The sequence below is a fragment of the Cryptomeria japonica genome, chromosome 8, assembly GCF_030272615.1.
Source record: "Cryptomeria japonica chromosome 8, Sugi_1.0, whole genome shotgun sequence".
Classification (NCBI taxonomy): Eukaryota; Viridiplantae; Streptophyta; class Pinopsida; order Cupressales; family Cupressaceae; genus Cryptomeria; species Cryptomeria japonica.
The window spans coordinates 745,811,900-745,829,993 of NC_081412.1; the positions used below are offsets into that span (position 1 = coordinate 745,811,900).

An 18,094-nucleotide genomic window follows, 5' to 3' on the forward strand; every position below is an offset into this window, starting at 1 on the left:
AGAAAGCAAAAACGTAGGGGTCCCCATTTGCAATGGGGCGATGTGTGAATACGTCACAACAGAAAGCCGGAATGGTGTTCCCTCAAAGCTTGCTATTCTGATGTAGGTGAACCTGGGGAACTGGATGAACCATGCATCGTATTTCCGGATCAGAGTGATAGCCTGCTTTGAGAGCCTTATATGCAATCGTCCTTGCATTAATCTAACCAGGCGCATTGTAAAAGCATCATTAACATGCTCATACTGACCAATTGTGTATGCGATGTTATTCTTTTCCCTTTGGGCAATGTCATTGTAATGCAGTTGAGGGTAGTAGTCGTATACCTTCACCTGATTCGTCCCATTCCCGATCTCACCTTTCTTAATTAATCCCGTCAACGGCTGGTGTCGGGCAAACATGTAGACTAAGTAGGAAGTCATGGCAAAGTACCTTTTTTCTTCAAGCTCAACCAGTTGTGTATGGATATTGTCGTTGATGATTGGAGCCTAGTCGAACTTAGACTTCCCAGCGAAGACCTGCTCAGTGAAGTAGAACATCCATTCCTCAAAGAGATTGGATTGAGGAAGTCCCATTACCCGACTGAGTAAGGTAACCATATCACCATATTCCTTGTGAAAATCGCTTCTGGGGGGCTTTTTACCGATTCTAGTGCTTGGGGGTCTTCTCTCCGTGAACCATTCTTCATTTATCAATGTTTTGCACTTAGCAGGATTCATGTCATAAACAACCTGAGCCTCATCGATAGTTGTGGCAATGGGATCATTTGGAAATGGGATATCAAATGCTTCCCCAAGGGCTTCAAGCGTGAAGTCAGCTAGTACCATCCCCTTTAACACCACTAATCTGGTTTCTGGCTGATAATGTTTAGCAGCCTCAACCACTAATTCATAATTCTGCATGGCCGGAGGGAAACTAGCTGCCTGAGCAATACCACTCTTCATCATCCATCTAGGCTTGCCATAGGCATTCGGAGAGTACACTCTTATCCTGAAATCCTGGATATCAATATGGCCCAAGTTCGTGTTTCCTGTGTTCTCCCACACACTCTGGACCTTCGACTCCCTAACTCCTCCTTGGTACTAGTACTTCATTTTTTCGACCTTGCAGGGAATGTCAGCTTTGGAAATCCGGGGTGTTCCAGTTGCGCTAGGTGCCTTTGATGACTCAACCGCCGATTTAGGCATTTATCCTACGCAATCGGACACAGATTACGAGACAAGATTAAAGTAAAAAACGGGTTAGCAAAAAACAGAAGACGACGTTAGCGTTAAGATTGACGATCAATGAGGTAATCGGAATTTGAACACATGGCTAAAACACGACATTAAAACAATTTAAATCTGATCGTCAAGTTGGTTTGTTTAACTATTGCTCTTGGAGTGGATTTCAAAATGTTACTCCTGATTGATAATGGCGGAAAGTTACGAACATTCTGGCTTGCGAGTCAATGTTTGAATGTTCTGATAATTGAAAGCTGATTGTTTAAAACGATTTTGCGTGCAAATTACCAGAAAGATGATGCTATGTGTTTCACAATCTTGGACCAGGATTCTTAAATTTTGCCCGAGTTTCAAGTTTTTGGCTGAATTATTAATTTGGCAGGTCACTGACGCTTTACGGGGTTAAACCTTTAAAATATACTTGGTTCTGGTTTGCATTTTCACCTTAGGTAAAAGAAACATGGTTATTCATAAAATGCAACAATTCAAACATTCGAGGGGAAATTTCGAATTTACCTGGAAGTGCAATGAATTGTTTGATTGACTGCTTCGAATCCCAGACTACACAAACGTCTTGCATGATTCTCTCCCTTAAATCATTTTTGGGAGAAAAGAAGAAATCATGCAACTTTGATCTTTTGATTCTAGGGCAAATGGAAGAATATGCACCGCGTTTTGTAATGACTTCTTTTTCGGCACAAGAGAAGAATTTGGGAGTTTCTTTTTGCACTTAAACTTCTTTGGCTTTCTGAGGTAGACTTCGCGCGAATTCGTATGAATTCGTTTTGGCATTCAAAGAGGGTTTTCGGCACAAACAGAAGAATTGGGAGTTTCGTTTTGCACTTAAACTCTCCACAAAATTTGCGAATTGCCAGACTTAATCCATTTCGGGTCCGATGAAGCATTCACGCGACTTTGGCGATTTCTATTTTACTTCGGCGTGAATGCTTATTTTTGCAACTTTGGGGATTTTCGGGTTGAATGTCTCTTCTGCGAGTTTAGGTAAATGCCTTTCTTTCACATTTTCGGCCAGAAATGATGCTTTGCGAGATTTAATAACTTTTCGGGTTGAATGCTTTTTGCGAGTTTAGGTAAATCGGCTCAAGAGTCTATTTTGCGACTTCAATGTTTTCGGCCTAAAAGGCCATTTTGCATGATTTATGAATTTCGGCTCTAGAGTCTACTTTTCACGATTTTAATGATTTTCGGGACTTATGTCATTTTTGAGTTTAACGTTTTGGGCCTAAAAGGACATTTTGCAAATTTAGAATAACGCCTTCTCTTTTCACATTTACACAATTTCAGCCTAAAAGGCCTTTTTGCAAATTTAGAATAAAACGCCTTCTCTTCTCGCATTTTTGCGATTTCAGCCTAAAAGGCCATTTTGCAAATTTAGAATAAAATGCCTTCTCTTCTCGCATTTTTGCGATTTCAACCTAAAAGGCCATTTTGCAAATTTAGAATAATATGCCAAAAAAGGAGACTTTTCACGATTTTAATGATTTTCGGCCTAAAGGCCTTTTTGCACGATTTGTGAATTTTGACATTTTTGCTTTAGCTAGCCGATTTTCGAACTTGTGCACCTTTTTGCAATTCGGGGTAATTAGCCGGTTTTTCAAACTTATGCTCTTTTTGGGTCACCTAGGCCGAAATTAGCCTCTTTGTGGGAATTTTGAACATCAAATTATGAAACCTTTTGATATTTTTGGCTTAACTTCGCATTCACCCTTTAGCTTGCAATTTTGTCAAAAGGCAAATCTTGACTTGCTTTAGGCATTCTTGCCTCAGGCCCTCAACTTGCTAATGAGGGTCGTCAATTCGACAACAATTGCGATTACTTCATACGGTTCCTCATTCATCTTGCCCTTCACAAATGGGATCACGCTCAACTTTGATGCGAATTCCTTAGGACTAAGGAAGTGGGCGAGCTTACTCTCTTGCAGGATCATCTCCTCACATTCTTAATTGGTGCATCTCCTCTACGAACTCATCAAAATTTCCCACACCAGGGGGGGGGGGTGGGCAGCGGGGGCGAGACGAGACAAGAACGAGAAAGGGGGACCTTGTTGGTGATGGGGAGTGTGTGCAAAGCACAACAGGTGTCTCTGGCAAAACAAGGATTAGTTTATGGAAATTTGTCTACCCACAGCACTAGCCATTTCTATCATAGTACTTAGGTCTCCTAAACCCTTCTCTTTTGCTTTTATTTTTTTCATAGTTTGAGAATTGCAACATCCTTGGATGAAGGCCGGCTTGTTGTAAACGTAAGCCCCCTTGTGTTACCAGCAAAACACATCATCGCTGAGTTATCCTGCAGTCAAGACTTGACATTTGGAACTTTGAAGTTATCCCCTTTGATCATCCAAAACAACATTAGGGTTTTCCTTATTCAAGAGAGAATAGGATACTCAGCATTCTATTCTGTGTTGATCGGAGGGAGTTGAAATCCGACTTCAGACGCATCAACAAGTCTGATGACAACATTGCCATCATCATCCTTGATCAACTTGGATTTTGTAATGTCCCCATTTTCATGAGGATCGGTTTGCAGAAGTGTTTGGCCTATCATTTGACCCTCGTAGGCGAAGGGGATTGATTAGGGGGTTGACTTGGAAGATATTTGTGGCTTCATATTTTATGTCTACAAGATTTAATGGTGAGATAAGGAGATTACATGTATGTTGTGACGTGTGCACTTTAATTATATTCTAATAATATTTTAAAGTGCAATTAAATTAATTAATGTGTAATAAAATAATAAAGTGTAGTAGGAGAATATGAGTTTGTTAGAGAAGAATCTTCTAGGAGGCCGACCTCTGGAGGGAAAGGAATAAATAGAGGAGGCAGCCTCATTTTTGGGCATCGGTTATTTGATATCTTTTCTTGTGTAGACTTGTGGAGCCAAGGGTTTCTGCAGACTTAATCATTTGGGAACGAAAACTCCCTATGATTTGCATAACTGAGGTGAGGCAGCCTCATTGTTGGGCATCGGTTATTTGATATCTTTTCTTGTGTAGACTTGTGGAGCCAAGGGTTTCTGCAGATTTAAACATTTGGGAATGAAAACTCCCTATGATTTGCATAACTGAGGTGGTGAGAAATCCTCCGAGGGGTTGCAGCTGAGAGTGGAGGATAACTTTAGTCCTCCACATTGTGCTTAATGAGTTTCTTGTGCATCTCATGGTAGATATTTCATGGTATTTTCAAACCATCCATGTTCATCATATTTGTGCATCGATTTATATTGGGAGGGTTAGGCGAATTTTCCTAAAAGGCAAATTGAAGGAGAAATTGGAAGGTTGCTAGTTGTGTTGCAGGTCTGAAACATATCGAGTTCTAACCTCCATTCCCACGATTTGGTTATCATCATCTTGTCTAAACATCAGAACCCTCATTTGAGGACAGCGCTTCCATTGAGGACATAAGACAATTTATTTTAGCATGCATTTGGAGGGGAATAAGTGAAGTTGCAGGGGCTAAACCAGATCTGAAGCAAATTCGAACCACAGCCACCAATACCACAATTTTGCTTGTATTGCCTTGTTCAAGCATTAAATCCACCATTGGAGGAGGGCGATATTATTTGGGAAGGTCAAAATGAAGTTTAACAATTGAAAGGAGACCGAATTGCTGTCAATTAATTGTTAGTAATCTGCAGACCAGCAACAGGGGTGATTTTGGAGTAAGGTTGATTTGGCAACTTGAAGGCTTCAATTCACAAGATATTGCTTGCTTCTTCAACTTTCCAGCAAGGCGATTTACATCAGGTGCATTTGACATCAATCTATGTACTATTTTCAGATAGTTACAATAACCATGGCTGCCAATGTCCTCAGAAAATTCTGAGTCATAAGTAGGTTGATTTTTGGTCATTGTATTGTCATTGTAAGGAACCATTGAACACCGTTTTGAGTAAGAAGGGAGAACAAGTTTGCATTTCTATTACATGAATTATCTGAGGTTACTTGTCAACTATCTAGAAAACCGCATAACACGCAGGTTATACAGTCTGAAACTTGAACAGCAGGTTTTCCGCCAGTTGTTTGACAATATTCCTTGCAATCTTAGTCCTATAACAGCAGGGGATATTTCAAATTCCTTATCAAAATGAGCAGCGCGGGCAAGGACAATCTTTGGTTCCAAGGCAGCCACTGGGAAAGTTGAAACCAAGTGAATATGTAAGTTTTTTTTTGATTTTTTAAGAGTTTTCAACACACCAAACACCCGTTAGGGTTAGAATAATGCAATTCAAACCAACTGAAAAGAACCCTTCCACCTTTTGATCACCAAGAGCCCAAACTGGGAGGGTAAGAGCATACAGTGATAGTGGATCGTTAGATGCAACACTGAAAATGCAGATTACAATATTGGGCAGCAAGCCAGCCCCTTCCACTTTCCAGTGGGTAAAAACAAGGGAACTTGGCAGTAAACCAGCCAAGGAAACAAAACACATTCAAACACAAATCACTCTACCGTGATATTTTAGCGGGAGGACTTTTCACTAAACAAAACTCAACTCAACCGCTTATGCAGCGGGAGGACAGTTACACACAAAGATCACTCGACCAATTATGCAGCGGGAGGACTGAACTACAAACAGAATTACAAACACTGAAGGCAGCCGAGCCAGCCTCTTCCACTTATGCAGTGGGAATTACAATGAAGTTCTTCAGATACGATAGAGGTTAGTACTACTAACCAACAATTACAAGGATGTTTTGTCAAGGAAATCAGACATATTAACATGCCCAATCTCTATATCTTTGATTTCATCAATAGAAGAACCCAATTGGGAAGTAGAAATCTCATACTGGTACTTGTCATATTTGTACTTCATCTCTTGTTTGAAAGGGATGCTGGTTCCTCTATCATTGAGTAGTAATTTGTAATACAGTGATGAAAACCCCAAAGAGTTAAAACATCATCACAGGCTATTGGAGAAGCCATGATACCTTCTTCAAATGAAAGAGTTTGCAAAACAATGCCCAAATGTTGACCTATCATGATATTTTATCATGGGGAAGGGGAAAAATGAATGGACTAGCTTGCATGACATGTTATGAAAATGACACATATGCAAAAGGCAAATTTTGGATCTTGGGAGGCAGAAAGCACTTGTGCAAGTGAAACATGGTTAACTTGGAATGCGGAGTTTGTGAAAACATGAATTTGGGAAGAACAAAGGAAATGAAGATATATGCACTTGCAATGGTAGTTGCAATCAGGTTCTAGAAACCCTATTACAAGTTAAGTAAACTTGTGAATAGAAGACAAAGGGTTACATGCTCTCAATCGGATTTCTAAAACCCGATTGCAAGTTACAATGTAATGGCAATAGAAAGACTTGCAATCAGGTTTTAGAGACCCGATTGTAAGTAATCATAACTTGCAAGTGAAAAATAAATACCTACGTACTTGCAATCCACATGACAAGAAGAAAGACAAAAAATTGCAGTCGGGTTCTTAAAAACCCAACATTATCTCATTCAAAATTCTCAAAAGAAAAAAGTGTCTTCAATAACAAAGACGGACTTGCAACAAACATGGGTTTGTAACAAACATGGATTTGGAACAAACCAAATACAAAAGAAAGAACAAAAAGATATAAACACTTAGACACTAAGAAAAAGAAACAAAACAAAACATGAATTCAAACTCACCTAGAAATGAACCTCTGAAACATTGAATATGCTTGCCTACACAAATTACAAAAGTGGCTCCAAATGGAAGGGGCTAAATGAAGTTTTAAAACACCACATAAAGGCTCATATAAACGTTTTGAAGGAGACGCAATCCTTTTTCGACCCAAAGACTATGTTTTTAATGAGGCTCCTCTTCTTACGCGGGTTTTAAATGAGTGACAATTCAAAACAATGAGAGGGAAAAATGAATCAGGTTTTGAAACACCAGTTACAAGTTGCAAGATACTTATAAACCCAAAGGAAATGGATTTTGGGTTCTAAGAACCAAAATGCAAGTAATTTGTCAAGAAAAACAAGTTACTAGCTTGGAATCGGGTTTGGGAAGGTACTTTGCAAGTGAATTTATTTCCTTGTAAAGCGAACTTTACTTATAATCGGGTTTTAGGAACCCAATTGCAAGTGCATAGATTCTTTATATAAAAACAATTTAACTTGTAATTAGGTTTCTAAGACCCGATTACAAGTAAAGACAATTGACTTGCAATTTGAATAAAAGGTCCCTACTCGCAGAGGGGGACTCAAAACCTGATTTTGAACAAAAACCTAAAAAAGTGAAAACAAACATCGACAAGAACTTGGACAAAGATGACAAACACACCCACTAATGATTTGGCATTAACAAATACGACTTTTAAACCTCGTAAAACGTTCCTTAGAGAAGAAAACTATGAATTCTGAGTAAGAATTTGTAGCGGTTGTCTATTTTTGAAAATTCAAAAATTGAGACAACAATAGGGAAAAGAAGGGTTAGTTTGAAATAATTATATACAAACTATAGTAAGTTATTTAGGGAAAACAATAAAGGATTTATTATGCTTGAAGTTTCTAGATTCAACTGTGTATATTTTGTTAGCATCAACGTTTCGGATCACACTCCATGATCTATCATCAGGATGAGAGAGAGCAAATGAGAGAAAATAAAGGATTTGCTATAAGTAATTAGACATGAACTCTGTTTGAATGAAAAAATATGTATAATTTTAAGTTTGTGCAAAATTATGTTCATTTAAATGACATTTGGTTTTGAAATTTAAACATGCAAGTGTGGAATGCCAAATATGAGAGCGGAAATGCAAGGAAAAGTGAATATTCAATAATATTTAAGATTTTTTTTTTCATCTAAGGAAGTTCACATTGAGCACTTGTTCTTTGTAGGGACTTATCTTTTAACAACTATTCAGGGGATTTTCCTTCATGGTTGAGTGGAAAGACAAAATTGTAAGTGCATTCAACGAGGGAACTGTTTGGACCATGTATTTCGATGTTTGGTCTGTTTTATTAGTTTCAGAATGAATCTTGTATAAAATATCTATAATGATTCAAGTTGAAACAAAACTAGTTTGGAGCTCTCTTTCATGTCCTATATAGCTACAAAGTTCACTGTCTTGAATTATTCTACTTTCTTTGCTTCCAATCTAAATAATTACTCACGCTGAGTTTTGTTTCCCATTAAACCCACAGGAATTTGATAGGGAATTCTTTTAACACGAATCTTTCTCAAAACAGGTGTGCTGATTTTGTTGTTTTATGAGATTATCTGGAAGCAATAATAGAATTTTCTTATGCTATGTAAGTGTAACAACAATGCTGATATTCCCTTGATCAATAGTCACTAAAGTATATACTTTGTTATTGAATTGCACCCAGAGAAGAAGCTTATCTTCAAAGAAGCTTCATATGCAACAAAGAAAATCGGCAAGGTAAGTTGACAATAGGCATTGTTTGACATTTTATTGAAATTGTGGTTAGCCAGGGCCAGGTACTCAAACTAAATAAATCAAGTGGGCTATAATTGTTGTGTTGATGGTTTTGGTTATCATATGAATGATGATGTTGCAGCGCTCCATCTCTCATAAAATTATGTCCTTAAGTGTGAACACTAATGAGCGGTTTTATGTTTAAGAGTTTGACTTTAATCCTCTTTGATCAACTAATTTTTTCTACATTTTCACATGACTACTTTTAGGATTAGTGGGAGTGGCTGTGTTAGCATATTAATGGTAATTTTCTGTTACAATATAGAAATCTTTGTTTTCTCAAAATATGAAAATCTTAGAGATCAAAGTTTTGGGTTTATATTCATGGTATAGTTAGTAGAATATGACTAAATTATTATTGAATTTTATTTACAAATAGGATGAGATAAGATAAATTTATTAATGTCCAACAAGTGACCACAAAGAAGGTTAAAGGAGCTGCAGAACACAGAAAAGGGGTCAGCCCAGAGCAGGAACACCAAAAAACAGTGCCCGAAGAAATAAAACAAAAACAGAAGAAACAACAGCAACACAAAAAGGAGGGGAGGTCCCATCAAGGGAACCCCAAAACCCCCACTAAACATCCAGATTAATAAAGTTTTGTACATTAATTATGTAAATAAATACAAGGATTAAATGCAGGGTGTAAGTGGAGTGGAATGGAATAGATTTGATTTGATATAGATTTGATCAAATAATATCAGATAGACAGGACACTCATGTCATGCATAGTGATTAGTAATTACATATCAAGAAAGGTCTGGGCTTTGATGATAGAGGAATCACTTGGCAAATTGGAGCTGGTGAACAGGTTCAGTTATGAGAAGACAGTTGAAATGGCATTCCCCCAATCAACTATCATGCAATCCCCAATTTGTAAGCTACATTACAGCAATCAGGTATGATCACATTAAATCAATATTGATTGGAGGAACATGGTGATATAAATGGAATATGGAGCTTAGTCTTTAATATTCAGAAGCAAACCCAGACCAATGGCAGCAGTTAATCTAAATATTGGCCAGCCAGTCAACTGAGTTACAGAAATAATGAGAAATTACCTTATTTTCCAGGACTACATCCTAATCCATACAAAAAAGAATCCTCTGGAAAAATAGTGGGAATCGGCTGAAGACTACTATAAATTGAGTAAAAATGAAACTTTTAATGTGGTTCATTCTGAGAATTTGAAGGATAAACAATCATAAAAATTAATGTTGGATAGCTGTGAATATTTGTCCCATCTATGAGAAAGATGTTGAGTACATCAAACATCTCTTCCTCAAATATGACTACGCTTCATCCCTTTGGAGTATTCTAGCCCACAGCTTCTTTTGCAAGATTCTACAAAGCCTATCTATCAAAAAGGAAAAAGGAAACTAAAATTACGTGGACAAGTATCTTTATCAATATATTTATTCTGGAATGATATGTAAGGTCCCTAACCTTAATATCTCGAAGATTGAATTAATTACTCATTTAACACATCATCAAATTAGTAATCTGAACAACTCCATAAATAATAAATAACAAAACACAATTTAGAGTTTTAGTGCTTAATCTAGGCAAGCTCACACACACATACATTTGAATTACAAAATTACAATGAAGGCCTTCATGCCATGAGAATATCTATATTAAATAAGAATTACAATTCACAATAAATTAAAGTATAACAATCCTGCTTGCTTGCCATCAACCACACGTTCATCTGGAAGTCAAGGATGGGAAAATGTCTTAGGCTCTTTTCTACTCAATTATGAAGCAATTATGCTTCCCCGAAGTCCTTCATGACATGAAGAACCACCGACCCTACATGAAGAGCTTAGCTTCCTAGAAACAATGGCAAGATGGAAATCTTGGTGCAACGTGATACGTCTACATGCACATCTAACATATGATAATGCAATGTCCTATTATCAAGATATGGTAAAGAAACATATTAAGAAATTTGTTAGGATTTTCATTTATTTCAATGAACAAGCCTTTGGCCAAAGCACTTTAAAATAACGGACTTACCCAAAAAGAGGATCATCCTTTTTGGTTTACCCATATTCGGCACCCCTTCTCGTTAACATAGATTAAGCATACATCATAATGTAGACACTCACACATGTGCCACTTGACCTATTTATCCATTCTTTCATCATGATGATGCATCATTTCCTACGAATTTACAAGATAATGATATATTTCACTACATGGTTGTTTATGATTATACAAGATAATGATATATTTCACTACATGGCTATTTATGATTATGCAAGATAATGATATATTTCACTACATGGCTATTTATGATTATGCAAGATAATTATATATTTCACTACATGGCTGTTTATGATCATGCAAGATAATGTTTATAATGTAGGTTTTATTTCAAACAAATGATAATGTATTTGAGAAGGTATCACTCTCTCTCTCTCTCTCTCTCTCTCTCACACACACACACACACACACACACACACACATATGTGCATACGTTCTTAAGGAAAACAATAGATCTAACAGCTATTCCAATCATACAAGTAAATCAGATTTTATTTGCAGTCAAAGTTTGGCATGAAAGTTGTATATTCTTCTAATGTATCCTTTGTTTCAATTCTTTTTGTTTCAGTTTGGTTTAACAATAATAACGGAATTCTTTTCCTTTTCAAGGTAAAGTGAAGAGGAAAACATAATTTCAGTTGAGATTTAACCGTTTAACTTGCAGAATTTTCAGTTTACAATGAAGATAAAATAGGGTTTCAGTTTCAGTTTTTGACCTATCTATCTCTTTCTTGTCCAAGTTTTGTATTGGTATAAAGAAAGGAATTTCGTTTCAGATTTCCTAATTTTCACAATTTTGATATTTTCTTGGATATTGATTCTTCATCATCCTATATTCAAATTTGTTATATATATATATATATATATATATATATATATATATATATATATTGTTTGTGATTAGATTTCTTTGAAAATGTCCAGACAAGGCCTACATACTGGTACCGGTTTCTCTCTGTGCTTGCTGCAAGACTATTTTTTAGCAACAATAGCCCCTCTACAGTCCTTCCATGCTTATTGATCCCTCCCAAGTAGCCAAAATACTTCTCAAAATCGTGATGAAATCATGCAAAAATTGCTAAACAAGCTGTCTGAGAAAGAAATATGCTTTTCTGGTAAATATTTCGGTTGTGTTTTTGCTTTCAAATAAATCGACCTCCTTTATGCATTTGAATGCCAAGAATAACCTCAAGGAGTAATGTTTTGCAGTTTGCTTTTGCCAAATGGTATTCGTTCAAGCTGACTGGGGAATATTTCCCACAGTTAACTGTTTGGAAATAAGTTTTTAGATAAGAATAAGTCACTTCTTTGCAATGCATTACCATTCCCAGTTAAGAATAGTAACATACACCTTAATGCTATTTGTTTTTTAGCATGAATATGCTGCAGAATTGCTTACATAATGGCTGCTAAAGGACAACAATAACATAAGGTGGTGGCTAAAATCATACACCAACTTTAATGCATATGAACTCATATCATTTCGGTGCTAATGAATAATACAAAGTTTTATTTTGATAGCATACCACTTATCTTATAATGTGAACTTTTGTTTATAACATATTGGCCTCTAAAGCTTAAATTGAGGCTTGGTAAAATATACAAAACATTGGCACTTATAATGGTATGTATATATATGTGCCCATACCGGTAAACATTTTCATAAGTGTGTGCATTGAAAGGCATACAGTTGTAAATACACAATTACAAACAAGGTATGCAGGTTTATTTTCATTTTCAAATTAATCGTAATAATGTGGTCTGATTATAGATAGGCATCATCAACCATTCAGAAAATATTCATTGTCATTCAGATGCAAGTTCTACATGAAGCTACGTGGTATGTGCAGTAGGTATCCATCATGTCCATTCTTTACCAAATGGCTAGACTCCCCTCCCCAACCATGTTCCTGTCTTTGACTCATACCTGCACTCAATCACACTCATTCTGTAAGAGGCCACCCTAGTTGGCAATCAATTTATTGCACTTTCTCTTTCACTCTCAATGGTTTAGGATTCAAACATAATATCAAATAATTTGCTTGCATTAAGGAACTATGATGTTTTTGCTGTTTTCTTTTTCAGTTTGGAAATATGTTTGAAACTCACATTTATGAAGCATATGATATGTGCGAATATAAACTTCTTTGCTCAGAAAAGTAGAAAAACATTTATTGACTGAATAATACAAACTATCATTTGTATCCAACTGAAAAATCAATATCCTTTACTACTTAATAACTGATTAAAGATTACAAGGGCAATGAAATAACCAGCTGACCTTTCATTAGCAAACACCAATTTGAATGTGAGATGCCAATTTTTGGAAATATAAACAGGAAAAGGTAAATGTTAATGAATCACAATGCTTGCTTAGAAGTCTCAATTCAAATTTAAGAGAAAAATTATCATAAACAATAAACTCCACATACCAAATGAGCTCTCAGTTCCCCTTTTTATAAGCCTTTTAGGGAACTTTCCGGGAACCCCCTTTTAAAATCACTTTATTAATTTATTGAGCCTTTTAACTCCAAAAAGTGATTTAATTTAGTTTTAAAACATTTTGGGCACTTAAAATCACTTTTAAGCATCCCATCATTTAAAACTTTCAATTCTCTTTCCAACGAGCTATAGCACTAGGGTGCCCAATAAATAAATTTAATTAAAAAGACAACCTTAGTGAAAATAATTAAATATAGCTCATTAATGCACTTGACTAGCAACAAAGGTCGAAATGCATCAGAATTGAAATCTGACTATGTAGGAGTGATCTTGATGATGAACGATGATAAACGAAATTGATTGGGTGACTTACTAACAATATATGCTCCCTCCAAGAATCTTGGAGCCCAAATCAGAAGTCAAAAATAACATCTGAAAGTGTCATATGACTCCTCTAAACCATCCAAGCTCACTGGTAAGATTAAATCACCCCTCTGAACAAGCTGGCACAAACCTAGAAAGTTAGCGATAATTGCATTGCTAGAGAATTTGAAAATGGGGACATTACAGTCTGCCCTTCCTAGAAAATGCAACAATGAAATAGACTGAACTAGTTTTAAAATCAGCTAACTGGCACTAGTAGTTTGGATGTCAATCTTCAGTAACTTCTCCAAAGGTCATGAAATGGATAAAAAAGGTAGTGCAAACTCTAAATGCTGCTAAACATCATTAGAAACCTCTTCAAACATAGGAAAATACCTCACAAATTCCCACATGTTAATACCCAAGTTGATGCTGCCTGCAAGGGGTGACTTGAGGTAAAAAACTAAATGTTAAACCAAACCCACATATTATATATGCATCCTCATCGCCTAGCCATAAGAAAACCTTTGAGACAATACCCAAAATAATATGAGTCCATAGTTACCAAGAGATCCGTCTCCTACCCCTGGAGACACATCTCGAAGATGGAGATGTTTCTCCATTTCTAGAGACGTCTCCGGAAACTTGTTGATGCATAGGGTGCTTTTGGCTACCGTCTCTGAAGTCTCCCGACCAAAAATTGACATCTCTTGCTAGAAAACTTAGGGCAAAATGTAGTAAAAGGCAAAAAAAGAAAAGCAAATAAATAAAAGAAGCCTAGACCAAATCAAAGTTGTAGGGAAATAAGTAATAACTAATAAGGAAACTGTGATGCATGAAGAAAAAAATCCATGCAAAGTTATAGTGATCGGATCTATTGACAGTGTACTTTTTGAGAGGGACATGGACACTTATATGACTGCTTTATTGTAATTGTAATGATCTAAAGAGAAATTGCCTTTACTATTTAACTGACAATATTGAGTGTGCTCAACACCTATATTTATTTTTTGGTCAATAATATTGAGATTTTTATTAATATATCAAAAGATTTCAAAGTTCAGAGTTAGTTCATCTTCACAGAGCCAAAAACAAACCCATTTTCAACCTCCATTCATCAAAACGCTGCTAATGCAAACTATATTCTATCTATGAAATATCCCCACAATTTTTTTTTTGATAATTTCCAGTTTACAACACAACAAGAACCCATTAGGGTTAGCAAATGAAAAATACAATAATACTGAAAATGCAACCCTTCCACTTTCTTATCACCAAGTGCCCAATATGGGAAGGTGAGAGAATACGGTGTTGAGGGGATCGTTAGCTTCAAATCACTAGAAATTATTACAATGTTTGGGCAGCAAGCCAGCCCCTTCCGCTTATTCATTGGGATATTGAAAACACTGAAAATCACTTGGCGTTAAACCGGCCAAGGATAAGCTAAGAAACTGAAAATACAATCACTCAACCGCTTATTCAGTGGGAGGACTAGGAATGAAATTAACAATCAACTCTACCGCTTATGCAGCAGGAGGACAGTATTACAAAATTCAGATATAGGCGGCAAGCTAGCCTCTTCCAGTTGTTCAGTGGGAAATGAAGAGCAATACCAAATATAACTTGCTGATAGTACTAATATTCAGCATTACAATAATTATCATGTCTGCACCAAAGGTAAATCACTGAACACAACTGCACATATTGCTCAATCAGCTCCACAAGTTACAAGGGACTCACCACACAAGAAAAACACTCCAAGCTCAAGAATCTCTAAATCTGATAAACTCCCATCACACTGAAAACACACAGACCAGCAACACCAAATCCCACTAAAACGCTCACAACTCTCTCAATTCTTAACCGAATGACATGATATTGAAATCATTTGACTCCTAGGAGGTAGGCAATTAAGCCAAGAACAACAAACTGACCCAAATACATTATGCACGCATACCAAAGCACTCAGCCACATGGTACGGCTAGTTAAGGGGAGGATTTGCTAAAATAATATCCAAGACACCAATTTAAGCTCTATAAACTCACAAAATGCATCGTCCAAACCAGATAGAGAGATAGAGGAAATACCCAGAACAAGGAGAATAACACACAGAGACCAGCGACCAATAATCTACTTCAGCACACTTCACGACCAGCAACCTGAACACTCAAAAAACACTCCAAACATCAGAAATTAATACATAAATCTGCAACATTGTTCTTCAATCCACTCTTCTGAATGAAGAGCAGTCTTTGGCTTGACTAGTTGTTGTATTACAAGCAAGAAATCAAGCTATGGATAGGAGGTATGCATTCACCAAAGCTTCATTTGAAATTTTGGCAGCACTTCGTTATAATTTTTCATGGATCCCAAATGAGAAGCCCAACACTCATATTTATAGATTCTGGAGGCTCAAATTCAAATTCACATGGCGCCCAAATTCCCTCATTTCATTTGCATTTCATTTCATGACATCCTCAAGGCTTGGTATCCCTCTTCAAGTCTCCTAGTCGAACTTTTCCATGGTCAACATGTTGTAACATAATAACATTATTAAACATGAAATACTTTTCATTCTTGGCGCCATCTGACTTAGGGAATAAAAATGAGACTTGGGATAAAAATATATTTTTCCCTTTCCTAAGTTGTCCCATCAATTAAATCAAATATTAAAACCTTAAGCTAAGGTATAATTATATAATAAATCACCTTTAATTCAAAAACTGATTAATGCCAAACTGAGCCGAAAACTGAAGTGTTGAAAACCATCAAAACTGAACCGGGCTGGAGCTCTGCATTGAACTGCTAAAATTAGCACTGCTTGAAATAACACTTACAATAGTAAGTTCTGAAAACAACTCCAAAATGATTGCTCTTAAAACCCTGTGGATGAGCTCAGAAAACCCAGAAAAAACCCAGAAACCTTGACGGCTGCCATCATCTTACTCAAAATAGTAAGTTTTGAAAACTTCCCTGAGCTGAATGCATGTCACACATTTACGAAGCTCTCAGAAAACCCAGAAGGAATCCACAGTCCGAATTGTAGAATTCCAACTAGTCAATCAACAAACAACTCATGCAGACCTCCACAAAAGTTGGAAACCCTAATTTTTGCTTCCATTTAGCTTACGGGTATTCGGAATAGGCTAATGGCCAACTAAACTTCTCACCACTAAGAAGGGGACATTACAATCAACCAAAAACACCCTATCAATCCCTTTCAAAAACCATCTGATACATCCTTATAATTTATAACCATCGAAGGATTTTAAACAAAATATTCCCCCTACCACCCTGAAGCCACCCAAAACTATCCTAAAAGTCTTCATAATAAACATATACATTTTTTTTCAAATATTACAAAAAGTTTCATAAACAATCAACTAAAAACTTCTATTTCTTCCTCATAGCTTTATGCGGTCCGTTGACCCACTGATCCTTGAGCTCAAACCTTGCCTCAGAGTCCTTTGTTGCCTTTGCATCCTTCTTTCCTTCATGTGTTCATGCTCCTTCTCGTAGATGAATTGCTTCAGATGGTCCCACTCAATGTAAACTTCAACCCTGCACTCATCTTTGTTCATCCCCTTTGGCCATCGAATGAAGGGTGCCAATTATTGTGGCGTCTCCTCTATCACACCTTGCTTTGCCTGCGCAGGGAGAAAACAAGCACTTGAGATGGCATGCCCAACCACCGATTGCAATCCAAAAAGCCAGCCATCATCCACGCATCCTTTCACCAGCCACTCCACTTCTTCCTTCTTACGCACCTCGAGTCTTGTTGTGACGTATTCACACATCGCCCCATTGCAAATGGGGACCCCTACTTTTTTTTTCTTTCTGGGGTTTGCTTTCTAGGTGTTTAGGGTTTGTCTGTTAGCCTTTGCATTTTGAGTGTCGCCAAGGGATCAATAGGATGGTAGGCTTTGCTTGAGCCAGGGGAGTCAGCAGGTGCTCCAGGTTAGGGTTTCTTTGAGAGTCTTCCTTAGGGCCTGATTTTGCTCTCGTTGCTAATTGTGTCTTTCTTTGTGAGTGGGTATCATTCTTGAAGGTCCGAGCTAGGTTGAGTTGGTGAGTGATGAAGTCTGAAATGTCATCCTGATCTTCAAATGCCCTAAAATTTGGCTAAGTCTGGAATGTCCTGATCCTGAAATTTGGCTAAGTCTGGAATGTCCTGATCCTGAAATTTGACTAAGTCTGGAAAACTGAAGAATCCTCCAAAAACTAGATTTTGCAATATAACTCCTGGAGGTCCGAAACCACTCTCAAACATCCTGAAAGTATATATGGAATATAACTTAAAGTATAAGAAAGAAGAAAGATATAAGGAAATGTTATATTCCATAAAATGATCCTTCGGCGAGATCTTTAGTAGTCAGGAAACTTTGCTCAACAGAGGATAAGGTACCTTTAGGTATTTTATTCTATGTTCGCATGTGCATGAAAACACATCAACAAGTCTCCATGCCACCACCATTGAAACTATGTCATGTTTGTTGGATACCTACGTTCAATCGCCAAGAAATCATCACCGAGGAGAACTTCCATAATTTGAATGAAAA

The 18,094-nt window shown here is 36.9% G+C and overlaps 1 protein-coding gene across 4 annotated transcripts in view; it reads left to right on the forward strand.

Moving 5' to 3' along the window:
* LOC131061410 (probable LRR receptor-like serine/threonine-protein kinase At1g07650) overlaps positions 1-18,094 on the forward strand; it is a 237,599-nt gene that overhangs the window by 191,025 nt on the left and 28,480 nt on the right. For all 4 annotated transcript variants that reach the window (XM_057995054.2, XM_057995055.2, XM_057995058.2 and 1 more), the window contains 3 exons: positions 8,079-8,141; positions 8,385-8,429; positions 8,571-8,623. In XM_057995054.2, coding sequence (XP_057851037.2) covers positions 8,079-8,141; positions 8,385-8,429; positions 8,571-8,623 — 161 coding nt within the window. The remainder of the gene's footprint in view (positions 1-8,078; positions 8,142-8,384; positions 8,430-8,570; positions 8,624-18,094) is intronic.